Source organism: Malurus melanocephalus, unplaced genomic scaffold, assembly GCF_030028575.1.
Source record: "Malurus melanocephalus ecotype Western Australia unplaced genomic scaffold, MMel_1.1 scaffold_33, whole genome shotgun sequence".
Classification (NCBI taxonomy): domain Eukaryota; kingdom Metazoa; phylum Chordata; class Aves; order Passeriformes; family Maluridae; genus Malurus; species Malurus melanocephalus.
Window position 1 is genome coordinate 1,271,704 of NW_026623265.1, and position 14,117 is coordinate 1,285,820.

At 34.7% G+C, this 14,117-nt stretch overlaps 1 protein-coding gene across 1 annotated transcript in view; it reads left to right on the forward strand.

Moving 5' to 3' along the window:
* WDR64 (WD repeat domain 64) overlaps positions 1-14,117 on the forward strand; it is a 65,938-nt gene that overhangs the window by 10,809 nt on the left and 41,012 nt on the right. The window contains exons 6-9 of the mRNA XM_057363978.1: positions 2,825-2,932; positions 4,578-4,792; positions 5,315-5,449; positions 8,107-8,186. Of these exons, the coding sequence (XP_057219961.1) occupies positions 2,825-2,932; positions 4,578-4,792; positions 5,315-5,449; positions 8,107-8,186 (538 nt within the window). The remainder of the gene's footprint in view (positions 1-2,824; positions 2,933-4,577; positions 4,793-5,314; positions 5,450-8,106; positions 8,187-14,117) is intronic.

Genomic DNA, 14,117 nt, shown 5'->3' on the forward strand with positions numbered 1-14,117 from the left:
TGATCGGCTGTGATCATTACTGCTGAGTATGACAGTCTCTACTGTATAGTGTCTTTCAGAGGAAAATCTTTGGTTTCTCAGGGGCATTTGGTTGACTGTGGAGCTGACAGTTGGTGAAAAGATAAACACATGCTCACCCTGTGAAATCCCTCTGGTTCTATATCTGAAAGATTTTATGGTATTTGGTGATGTCATTTTAGCTTTGTTGAGGTTATTATATTTACATTTTTGGTATCAGAGTTACAAAATTTTCAGATGACTTAATTAAAAATTACCCTTTTCTGCTTTGTGCTCTGCCTTGTCTTATGGAATTGGAATTTTTATCTAATATTCTTATTTAAGTGAATGATCCTACCCTTGTTCAATTCAATTTATTCTCATGTTTCCTCTAACTACTACACAGAAAAGAGAATTAAAAAGCCTTTTGTTGGAATTGAGGTTCCTGAACTTTTTGATGGTTATTGAAAAATTTTAATGCTTGTAGAATGTAATATTTTATGTTTGTTCTTTAAATTTAAATTCCCAAACTGAAATGAAATAAAATTCTGGATTACCTTGAATACCACTTTCCAGAATGATGAAATGTATGATGCTATTAAATTTATTAACTTGAGGACTCTTTGAGAGAATCAATGAATTCATTCTAATGTAAAACATGCTTATAAAAACTGAAGCTTTGCATCTCAATACCTCTAATCTAAACACTTACTAAAAATCAAAGTACAATATCTTATGAAAGTATAAATCATCACCCACCAAGTACTTATTAAAGATATGGTGAACAATACTTGTTGAAGACTTCAGCACCAAATGATCATAATGTACAATTACAAATAATAGCTTATGATTAATATCTAAATACCTAACAAAAAAAGATGACTGCCTTTCAAGGCTTACATTTCACTTTTTCTGATCTGCAGAAATAATGACATATTCTTTTCTCACCACAATTATTATGCGGTTTTCAGTTGTTTTGATATCCTCAATAGTGGCATCAATAGCTAACTGATAAAGCTATGTACTTTTGTGCACCTGCCTGCAAATGTAGTAAGGTTCTGAATTCAGGACTTATWCAGAGATAAGTTATCAGACTCCAAACCTTCTATCCATTGATAGTGACGCATCTAGAGGGTGGCTTACAGATTTAAACAATTCTTGTGTTCCTATGCTTTCTTCCATTCAGTGTTCTCATTCTTGAGATGTTTCAGAATAGAGACCTACTCAAGCAGAGTGATAGAGGTCTTGGCCCTGAGGATAGTAAAGCAGAAAGACTGTGACACATAGTAGTGCTAGAAATAAAATCCAGTGGAATGCAGCCATCAGAACTTTCCTAGCATAACGATGGTATAAATGGAGCATGAACTACCGCATACATTAGTTAAAGGGATAAACTTCACTTCAGGAAAACCCGATTTCATTTCTTGATGAAATTAAGTGACTGAGTGAAAAGAGTAGAGGCATAAATATAACACGCTTTAAACTCTATACAGTATTTGGCTTAGTACCACATGACCTTCTGGTTTAAAATATAATGACTGGGGAAAAAACCACTAGAGTGCATTGATTAACAATTGTCCAGCTGACAGGTTCAAAAATAGCTATCAGCATAGAATCGTTGCTGAATGGTGATGTGAATACTGGTAGTGAGCAAATCACTTCTTTCAAAAATAGAAATGAAATGTCTTTTCAATATAGCATAGAAAAGCATAAACAGACTCAATGGATGAGCCAAAGTGAAACAGAAGCTGTATTGAAAACAAAGGAGGAAAGATAAGAGCCCTTGAGTGACAGGATGGAATAAGAAAATCATGAAAATGTTGATCAGATACAGCTGCCTAGTTGTCTGTCAAGGATGGCAGTGCTAAGAGAAATTCTTATAACCTTTCCTCTAAAGCTGAAACCTGCTACTTCGACTGCCTCATCACAAGCTAATATAACAAATTAGTGACTTGACTACAAATTTAAAATCATCTTTTTCAAGCCAGTTAGTCATTGTTATCTGACGCTATTATAAGGACCTCAAAAAGATACAGTTAACAAAGTCTTCCAGAAGAATTGCCAAACAATCCATAAGACCTCTGCGGGACCGACATTTTCCACATATTTATTGTACTAAAGGGCACAAAAAAATCCTCTGTCAGGATTTTGCACTCTTTACAGTAAGAGCAATGCAATGGAAATAAAAATAGAAGCATCGGGAGTCTGATCTATACTTTGCAAAMGCAATTATTTTACATTAATACCTATATAATAAGAGGAATATGTGAACAATTACTTAATAGGGATAGATGTATGTATTTTTAAATATTTGATGTACCTATTGGGAGAATTATAATATTTGATAAAGTGCATTATTTTCATAAATATTCATTTCAGTGGGGTTTTTGTTACTATAGCTGAAGTTTTGACTGCCTTCAAATGTATTTCATTTCAAAGCAAACTGTATCCAGGTAAAAGCTCAATCTGCTTTACTATGGATGTTTTAGCTTAAGCTTCTTCTGCTTAGAGTGTTTTTCCAGAGTGTCATTACAGTTCAACTAACAGTATATGTGTGTTGTGTCCTCTCATGTGCAGCATTTGTGCCTCTGAGGTGAGTCATTGTTAACAGAGGTTAAGCCTGGTGCCTCTGTAACTTAATGTCTGAGCTATTCCTGGAATTAGAACTCTATATCTCATACATGAACTGGGGCTAGACCCAGCAGGAGCTGGTGCAGAGTATATATAATTTATGTAGGAATTGTTTAAAATATGTACTTACATGATAGAAAGGTTGATAAATTTACAGAGAAAATCCTTCTTTAGATACTCTTTTTATTTTCATCAGGATACTGCTTGGATCACTGGATGTGATTTCCTACCTAATCTGAAATATGTTGTGGCTGTAACTGAAAACACAATCATTCTCTGGGACTACAGACCAAAAGAAACCAAGGTATTATGTTGGATCAGACAAATGCCAAAATGAAACCTGAAAGCTGATCAATCTTTTTTTTCCAATATACATTCACATCGCTTTGGTCTAATAGGATGAAGGCTTTTAATTGTTGTGTGTAGGAACTCAGTGAAACAGTGGAATTCACACTAAAGGAGGAATTCTCTTTGCACACCAAATGGGATTATTAAAGTATATTAAAAGTTTGGAAGAAAATAAAAAAAAAAAATCATGCTATGGTGCAAAGAAACCCCCAAAAAATTATTTATGTGCATCTAGTGCATKCATGTGCACCTGTATATCTAATATGTGTGCATGGGCAGATAGGTATCTTAGAACCTATTAAGAATCAAGGAACAGGTTTTCCAAGGAATATAACATAAATTCTTTTTGAGGTAACTTYCTGATCTAAAAAAAAATATTTCTTCATATCCTGTATTTTTTTCCAGACATTCTAAGAGCAAAAACATTTTGATGTTCATGTATGTCCAAATTGTTAAAGTTTTCTTGAATGCCTTATGCATTTTCCCGACCTATATCTTAGTTTTTTCCTCCTGTTCCTGAGACTTCTTGGAAATTGCAAGTTAGCTGAGATGATAAGGAGAAGCAAAGTAAATATTTTAGGGTAAGATTGGCTTAAGATTTAGGGTTTGGTTTTTTTCAKTATTAAAGGGTTGCTTCCCAAGCTCAGGTCAATTTAAGTCTATTTGTCAACACAACTGGACTTCTGGGAGAAAAGCTTAGAAATATATTCTCCACTTATTATTCTCCAAGTTCCCTCCAGTCATTGCATCAGTAAGAGCTGCAGGTATCCTGTTGATGAATAGGTGAAGCTCTCTTTCAGACCATAGAAACAGTATACAGACAGTTCTATAKGTCTGTTATGTGTCTTTAATGTTTCTGTGCTACAGATAGCTTTGAAGCAGTTAATTCCTATGGCCTGTGAACACTTCCCAGTTTAGGTTGGCAAGGATGCTTTAATCAAATAACAGATGAAGTCAGGCAGAAGAACCAATAAACAGTGTAATGCAGAAGACCTCAAACCCCTTTCCTGGGTCTTCTAGCAAAATACCACAATGACTTGCAACTGTATTCATTCTCACTATCTCTGTGCTTCCAAAATTGAAACACCTGCCCATATAAGTACACTTGGCATTCCCAAGTTGTAGTATCAATTAGGAATCTGATATAGTTTCTCCCTGTCTGTTGCTGCTATATTTTGTGGTTTGAATTATTCTTTAATTTTATTTCCAATTTCCAATTTCCTTGTAGACAGCATTTTATTTAACAGGAAACCACATACAGTCTTATCAAATRTGCCAGCCCACATAGCATGCAAAGATCCTTCCTAGAATTTAATGAAGTAATTAATAGAAATAATTAATAAAAGTAATTAATACTTCTTCACTAGAATGGAAAAAGCTACCTATGAAATAAAGTCTTGCTGAAACCCTTAAGTTTTGCTTTTAACTCCACTTGGTGATGATCTTCCATGAGTTTCTGATACAGGGAAACAGCTATCACAGGGGCAGCTTGAAAAAAAAAAAAAGTCAAGAATCAAACACTGATGTAACTTGATAAGTGTGATAGATTCAGTTTAAGGGCCCTCGTGCAATATCTAATAAACTCTCTACCTATTCCACAGTATGAAGGCTTTGTCATCAAACCAATGAAAAACTGTCTGCTCTGTGTTTGTACGGTGACTATGGCAGATAACTTGCCTAGAGATACTATCTTAATGGGAGATGATAAGGGTTACATTTACCTGCTTACTATGACTAGTGATGACTTCATAATGAAGCAATCTAGAGCCGACAAAGAATCACAATTTAGGTTCTTCGACTCCGAATCCTTTACCATGTAAGTTGTTTATGATAAAATATTATCAGTCTTGCATTCTGTTTGGGTTTTAATTCTGATTTTGCTAGCCCTAAATAGAGGATTAACTTCTATTTATAAATTAACCCCATCTAACCAAAGCAAATAATCTTTCAAACTGCGGTAAGTATGATTTGCTTGTTGCTCTGTGAAGGAAATGCCATTAATTTCAATAGMAGATTTTACAAGAGATCTTACAACAGAGAGGATGCAGAATAAAATTCAAGGAGAGAATTCGCAATTAATGTTATTCTGTTTGACAAAGAAACAGCTTTATTGTGCCAAATCAGGTGGAAGAATGATTGTGACTGGAAGAGTGCATGATTAAACCCCGACTTTCTCTCTGCTTGCATTTGAGCTGTAAGAGTGATTCTGTATCTGCCCTGGATATTAAATTAGCATTGGTTGTGCATATAATCTCACTGAAAAAAATCCCTGTCCACCTTCAGATGCATCGCTGTCGTTGCTACTGTAGCCTAAAAACGTCTCCATTTGTATCCCCAGGCTTAAACGCAAGCTACATGATGACTGGGTTGGGAAAGTCAGGTATATTTCTGCCCTAAAGCGTTTTGCATCCTGCTCCACAGACAGTACTAAATCATTTGTTTTGGATGACATAAAGCGATTAGAGGACAACTTGTAAGTATCTGATATCTAGACAAAAATAGACCTGCTTTATAACTGTGCTGGAAATCAGTGCCTTGCAAGGTGTCATGTTGTTGTACTGAAGCTGCCTTTTCTATAAGCATTGTTAATGAAAACATAAATACAATTGCTTAAGTGCTTGAATATCTTTGTGTGCTAGATTTTGATGTAGAAGATTGTCCATTTATGTTCAGTACTCACAACCCTTAAAATACATTACGTTGACAGTGTTGTCTCTTCCAATTTCTCCTCAGCAAGCAAATTTTAGTTAGAAAATTGATTGATTTGTTGCATGCATATCATGTACCCATTCATTTAAAATTTATACCCAGACAAAAATAAACTCAGCTAGGTTTCATTCACAGTTTTAGTCTCACAAGTTTGAGTTACACTAGATTAAACCAACAACGCAATTTATTTTGAGGGCTATGAAATGGTGTTACAAAGCAGCAGGAAAGAGGTCATGGCCTCCTTATTTGTGCCACATCCTTCTTCATACGGCACATCAGTTCCATAGCTGATTCCAAGCCTTATTAGTCTGTGAATTTAGAAAAGTTTATAGCACAATTAAATAATACTAATTCAATTTGATTTTTAAAGGAACTATAAATAACATATAGATAGAACTTCAAATGTTTCAAAGCATTGTAAATATTATGTCTGCTTCACAATTCCACTGTGAGGTACATCCAGAGAGATTAATTAATTTTAAGGCTAGCAGCTACAATTATTATAATCTGTTTTATTTCTTGTATAACATAGGCAATAAATATTCATGCAGTAATTCTTGAACCAATACAGTAACCTTAGGTTTTATGATTATTGCATGTATGTTGAGGATGGGGAAAGTGAACTATGAAACACTTATAGATTATACAAGTTCACATACCTGTGTCAGCTGAAAAGCTGACAAATCCTGTTTGTTTTTGTTGAGAGTTTTAGAAAAATAGAATTAATTAGAAGAGAAGAAAACTAAGTCTGCAGAACCAAAAGTCTGATCAGCATAGATGCTACCATYATATACTTCAATAAAAAACATTAACTGCAGATATATTCATAGCTCTTTTTCTTATTACACTGGCTATGGTTTGTGTCTCCAAATGCAAGAAAKGTGTATCTCTAAGCAGTTTCACACAACAGCTAAATGAAATTATATTTGGACAACTGAAAAATTATGTAGCTGTTAAAATGAAATTAACAGTCCTAAAAATATCTATGGATCAAATAACTTTGAAATGTCCATTTAATAAGTAACTAGTTTAAACATATGATTTACTGGTTCTAACAAAATAAATTTCTGCAACAAACTTTGCAAGAAGGAATTAGTATTGTACTTAGGCAGGGATGCAGTGCATCTTCTCTCTTATGTGACTAAAGTTTCTTTGTCCATARTGGCTGGTGAAGAGCTATAACCTTTCCTTGTAAAGTATCTAAAAAAGGGAGGTATAAATATGATCCTTCTGTGCTTCTGTTGCAAGGCCATGGCTTAGACAGGGCTTCATAGTGCCAAAATCCCTTATTCTCACTCATCTTGGAAGAGCATCAAGACTGCTCAGTAAAGACCTAATAGACAGTTAAATAGAAGTATAAAAGGTAAAAAAAAAAGTAGGAAATCTGTTAATCAGACATTTAAATCAATAAATTGTTATTTTATACTGTCAAGAGAATTGAGACTTCTTTGTTAGAGCTCTAGGAAGAAAACTTTGCTTACTCTAATTAGTAGAAAGCAAACAGCCTATTTTTAATACCTGCCTAGAAATAACACTTTCATTAATCCTTAAAATTTCCCGATTCTTTTGTCAGATTTATTGTAACCCCCATTTAAGGTTTTCAATTTTAATGATTACTCTAGCCCAGAATGGATGAACTAATACTTGTCTGAATTTCAAATGAAAAATTAAACTTATATTCATTTAGTTCTATAAAGCATATTTACACTGACAGACATTGTTTCAGGTGTTAACCCTTCTATTGCTACATCCAAAAATCAATAAAATATTCACTTATTAGTAGCCATGGATGAAACATGGATAGATAAGCAGAAGTTGCTGAAAGGATGGGTTTAGAAGGGGCACTGAATCAATCTCAGTCTGTGTTGTCAGTTTGAATTCTCGTGCTTTAGCAGTGAATGTAACAGACTAACTTCTGAGTTTCAGATACTTGTGGTCTCTTCATGTTGTTCTACAACACAAAATACACCATGTAAAGAACATTCATTATGAAATACATTATACAAAAGCAGCAGAAAATTAACTGCACTTACTTAATGTATCACTGAGATCACAGTAGACCTCCATGTCTGAAAAAGGCAAACACAGTTGCTTTTCTCCTGTGATTAACTGCTTTAAACACACACGCTTGTGTGCAGCTTACTTTGGCAGTAGCTACCATTTTAGGAGTCTGTTTGGAATTTGCTTGTTAAAGAATTCAGGTGTGCAAATCATATATTTATTTCTTTAATGGAAATTGCACCCTGTTTCTGTTTCATTGATGTCAGTATAAGTCTCTCTTGTAAATCAATTTGCTTTTAACAAGAGATTGTATACATTATGCAAACAACTATTCTATGTACTATAGAAAAATAAGGTGGAATGACTGTAAACTGTATTTTCCTAATATTTCTTACATGATTGTTTTATTATCAATTGCAGACCTGTAAAGGAATTTTCTGTCCCTAAAGGAGTAAATGCCTTCACATATTGTGGAAAGACAAAAGTCATTGTCACTGGAGGTAAGTAATAGGGTTTTTTTCCAAGAGATTGTTCTTGGAAAAAACTGTGAATTTTTTACTTGCAGTTAGATTAGATCAAATAAAGCTGAGTTAGCATCTGAAGATTTTAAATAATGTCTTCTGCCTACAATTAGAGGAAACAGAGGCCTTGCTTTTAATTGCTGGGAGCCCTCATCTGAAGAGGAGAGTAGAGGATAGGAAACTCTCAAGTGCTCCATCTGGGTTTGATTCAAGTATCATTTATATGCTAAAACAGAAGAAATAGTATGTTCAACTACTGTAAATTATCTTTCCAAGTCACAGTGGTCTGGGCCACGTTATACACTTTTTTCCTTGCTGTATCAGCAGGGCTGCCACCCTATTACTCTTTGGCCAACCTTTCCTATCTTAAGCAGCCACTTGTCTTAATACTTTTCATTGGTTGATCATATTTCCCCAAAGTGTTACTGTTTGTTCTTCCTACAAAGCAGACTGCAGGAATGGCACTCTTACATCCATTTCTTGCCTYTTATCCAGTACCTGTCTACTGCAGTGGTCATATTTGATGCTGCAGAAATGTTGCTAGAGTATGGCAGCAATTTTGTTGATATATTCTGACTGGGTGGTGCCCCGGAGTGACATTGACACTGCTGTTCTACAAGTCTTTTTTGCTTAAAACTTTGTTAAAAAAATTGCAACAGCAAACATAGGAGTTCTTACATCTATATTTAACAAGAACCAAAAATAATGGCCAGGACTTTCGTCTCCAGCCTAGATAATATACATGGCAGTAAACTAACTAAAAAAAAAAAAAAAAAAACAAGAAGGTAAAGCACAAAAACCCAAACAAAAAAACCCACAGCAACCAAAATACCTAGACATGGGGAATAATGCAATTCATGTTTAATTGTAACAGTTTACCAAGAGGAAAATTGTGACAGATACCAAAATGGTCTATTGATTTTCTAGATGCAGGATTTAAAGGAAAAGCAATAGAGCTAGAGARGAGTTAGTGAAAATTCTGAAGTTCAGCCTTGGAGGAGATACTGTGTACATTGATTACCTTGTCACAAAAAAAGTAGTCTGGAGAAATTTACTGATTACACAAATTAGGGAGGTCCTATCGCAAAAAATGTGGTTCCTACAGGTACAAAATACTGGTTGAAATATCTGTTATRCAAGTAACAAAGAACTGACTTCTCTGAATTCGACACATGTAGTGGAATTCACTGTATCATTGATATACACCATGTTTAAGATTACTTGAATAGAAGAAAAGGGTGGGGTAAATCTTATAAAACTAGAACAGAATCACAGAATATTGAGTGGAAAGGGACTCATAAGGATCATCAAGTCCAGCTCTTAAGTGAATACAATGATTGAACTCACAGCTGTGATGTTTTCAGCAGCAGGCTCTAACCAACTAAGCTAAGCTCTAACTGCGCCATTGTGCAGAGATTAAAAAAGTGTATTTTCAAAATAACAATTAACAAGGAATGCCACTTATGTCTATTAGAGCAAAAATTAGAGTAGTGATGTTCAGGAAGAATCTTCTGAATAGTGGCAGATGCAGAAAAATATCCTGTTTGGAATGGAGCTTCAAATTTTTGAAAAGGTTAGATTGCCTAATYGTTTGTGATGGTTGGAGCATAGTCTTTGAATACAGAAGCTCCTATTCCTTCTAAACACCTACCTAATCAGAATAGTTTAGAAGCAGATGAGTTTTCTCAGCRCCAAATTTTAATTTGTTTTTACATTCACTGCACAGAAGTACTGAAAATGTAGGCAACATGAAAAATGTTTGATAATATTGTGTTTAAGGACTTTGTAATGATGATTTTGGTGATTTTGAAAAAGTGTAAGAAATTGTACTTACTTCTAATAATCTTCCTGTCTATTCATAATATTTACATACCCTTGAGTTGGAATCCTGTCACCAGCCTTTTTCTTGTTGTTGAAAGGTGTCCTCKTGCCTCTCACTCTCATTCCCAAAGCTTAACCCTGCTTCTCCCCTTGAATATGAAATGAAATTGTTCCTGAGCTGGATTACTAAGTGTCACAGGACACAGTGGGAATGCATGTTCAAAGGCAAAGACAGGGTGGGATCATCTCTTTTAATTTCATTTTGAAGTTAGATCAGTCAGGGCCTACTCTGAAGCTGCACCCAGAATTTAGAATAATGCTACAGATCTTGGAACACCCATCTACTAAATCCTTCAAAAGCTGAGCTTTAGAATTCTGTGATCTGTTAATGAAATACACTGCTCAGTACATTGTCAAGCTGGAGCACATTACGTTTGCCTCTGGATCTTAAAATTCTCACCCTTGACTAACAGAGAAACATACGCTGATGATCCAATTAATGACAGACTTAAACTATTTTAAATGAACACTAGCTAATCCTGTTAATTAGGGATACTGCAATTTTATCTGTAATATACCCTGAAAACCAAAGACCATAACAGGTAAATCATTCAGGATTCATAATATATAGACTTTTTGGTGACACGTTCAATCATATGTAAAAGCTATGTTTATTTGTCACATTTAGCAATGAAAATAAAAGAAAAATCCAGCCTTTGATTGCAGACTAGTTTCTGTAATATTCAGCCAGGGTAAACCTGCTAACTATTTTACTAAGTCCCAACTTAATTGTATTTAGCCAGGTGTTTATAGCACAAATGGAATTCTACATACTCTGATAAATTATTATTGTGACTATTTTAAAAGCCACATTTTAATGTCCTTACTCTTCCATCATTTCTTTGTATTTGATTATACTCATAAGTTTCTCAGTACTGTGACACAACCTAATTTTGTCTTCTAGATATTTGACATTTACAATAATGAATAAGATAAAAAGCAAAGCTGGTACTGAGTTCACTTTTCATGCATAAGGCTTGATTTCAACTGTAAAATGATAAAATTTTGATAGTGGCCTAAAATATGGAGCCTAGAGTAGTTTTAAATAACTCTCTGTATAGCATTTTGCATTAATATTATGTTGAATGGTAAAGTTACATGGCTCTCTTCTTTTTCTGTATTCATTTCAATTCCAGCTATGTCTTAATCATCGCTTCAGGGAACAACTGCAATTRAAATCAAATTAGGTATGCATATAAAAGTGGGAAATGCTCAGTTTTAACTGATTCATCAACTCCTAATCTTATTTGTTCTTCAAATCTGGCTGTTGTTCTCCAGTGAGCAATGAAGCAGAAGAAAAASTATTAGTGATTTCTAAATCTAGCAGAAACAGATTAAGACTGCTAAAAGGAACTACTCAATGCTTGTTCAGTTTCCTTTGAGAATTCCTGGAACAAGTGAAGCATATTTTCAGGAATTCCCAGGAATCCTAGTGATAGAAATCAAATGCCAGAGCTCCTCTAATATTAGCTCTCAGCAGCATAGCAAACTCATTTCCATGATGCAGTCTAAAATTAGGAAGAATATACAAAGACAGACAAGGAAGCATAAAGAAAAAAAAAMCAACAGAGACATTTGTCAGTATGAAAAACATTTGAATTTTTGCTAGTTTAGCAGATGTTTGACTGTTCTGAAGAGGTTTTACAGACATTATAARGCAAGATTATTTAAAAGATATATTTGAGGAAAAGACAAGTTCTTTTAACGCATAAGGAGTTTTCTATATGAGGGTAGCAGCCTAGAAAGAAACAGGAGTTATATTTTTCATTTCAAGTCTATCAAGGATGCTAGGCTAAGCCTAGTATTTCCCCATTCAAAAATGTTATTGTTCTCAAGTGTGTTTCAACATCACTGAAATGCAGACATCTCAGCAAACTTGTAATACCACACAAATTGCTAAGTTGTGTCAGCAAGACAGTTTGATGAAGCATCACATGTTCAAAGTAGCTGTTTGAGTCCATAACATCTATCTAGAATAGACCTGTGATTGTAGAATCTGACTTCTAAAAAAACTCTAAACATCTGTTTTTATAATTATTTATCATGGAAAGGACCACACTCAATTGAATCTGTTTTGATTCAAATAATTGATTTCACAAAATCTTAAAAATTTGCTGTTGGATACGTAGGCAAATCATCTTCAAGGTTTTCTTGAATGTTCTTTATACCCACGCTTTCGGTGTGAGGATTCTGAATCCTGGAGGCATATTTGGAGCATGGAGAGAACAAATGTTCCAGGAAATGTTCCAGTGTAGCAGTGAATGTTAGGGCCTATCTGGCAATAGTCCAGAAAGAGAGAAGAGAGCACACGTACTATAATAAAATCTACCATTATTTCCACATCAGTAAAAGGAAGTGAAATTAATCCAATACTTCACATGAAAAGCAAACAGTATTTGTAAAATAGGGAAAGGTTTCCTTCCCTAAAGTCACTTTATCTTCCTGCTAATATCTGAAGTACATAACGCATTAGTGATTCTACTCTTAAAAGAAACTCTCTGTACCAGAATTAAAGGGCACTATCTTCCCCTTCAATCATCTGCCAACACTTCAGGAATATAAAGAAAAGAGCAGTTAGGAAGACCAAGAAATATTCTGTTCCTCAAAAGTGCGGCAAGGAGGTAGTCACGTTGATCAAAAATTTTCAACAACTTCTAYTTGCTTCACCATCATCTTAAGTAAGACATGACCGTTTCCATCTGGGACTGGTAAGGGGTATGTTGTTGAAGTAATGTTTGTTCCCTCTGATGTTATAAACAATCTCACCAGTCTCACTGGAGGCTTCTGTCTACTATATCTTGTGTCCTTCTGTTGATCTCATGGGAGGTCTGCAAGCTGAGTTTTACTCCCATGGACTTGTTTCTCAGTTTATACTGATTTGGTCATAAGGGTTCTGCTAACTTGCAGGACATGTCTGGGACAGCCTAACACAAAATCTAGAAGTGAGCAGGGATCCACAGTGTTCTGGACTTTCCCCATCCAAAAAGGATTCATCAGCTATTTGTGCAGTTATAACTCATTTAAGCTACTTCCTGCCATGCTTATATCATATACAGATTATCTAGAGTAGTTTTGCTTGAAGGCTGCCCCGAAAAAGAAACTGTTCCCCCTAAAGTTACAAGCCAGTCAGCTACTCACTCATGACCCTCCTTTCGTGTGCAGTTCTCCCTCCATTGTGCTGATACATGCTGTTTGCATGGTTGAATTCTGAGTCACACTTGTGAAATGAGCTGGCATAAAACAAAATGGCTTTCTGTTGTAGCTATTTTAAGAGTAGATTATTCCTTCAGTGAGCATCTCTCATTTAGAGAGATGCCAAACAGTGGACTCAATTTAACTGAGAGAACATCATTGTTTAATGGAGGAAAATGGAGATCGGATGCTCCATTAATCTTGCTGTATTAAGAAGGAAGRGAACAGATTTCTGGAGAGAGAAATGGAAGAACTGACTAAAGASAGTAGGTTGAAGAAGCTTAAGGAAGTTTATTAACATAATTGAGCTGACTGCTTAACATAATTGAGCTGATTCTCTTGGAGCATGTAATTCCAAATCTATGGTTTTTTTGGCTTTGCTCTTCGATTTAAGATGAGAGCAAACTAAAACTCAAACTGAAATCTAGACAAAATGTGGCTATTTCATTTATTGTGKGTCAAATGTGTCAGTGTTCAGCTAACTGCATACAATTCATACAATTGCAATATTTGCGAGAATTGAAAGTTATTAAGTAAGTTTTTAACACCTTTGTGCTTTGAAATATTTATGAAAACTATTAGCAAAGTAGTACCAGAATATTCAGCAATAATACAATCAAGGATTATTCCTAAAATTGTAGGCAAATTCAAAGTCTGAACATACAAGTAAGTATGAAATACCTAATTCTCATTTACTTTGCAACAAACTCAATTAGCAGCAGTTASTGTTTCCTATCTGCCCTAAATTTTAATGCCCACTTCTTTCTGCATGCTTGCCTTCTTCCATAAAGGTGGTTACCTCTTAATGTCCTGGCTAAGCTGACTCAAAAATTATAT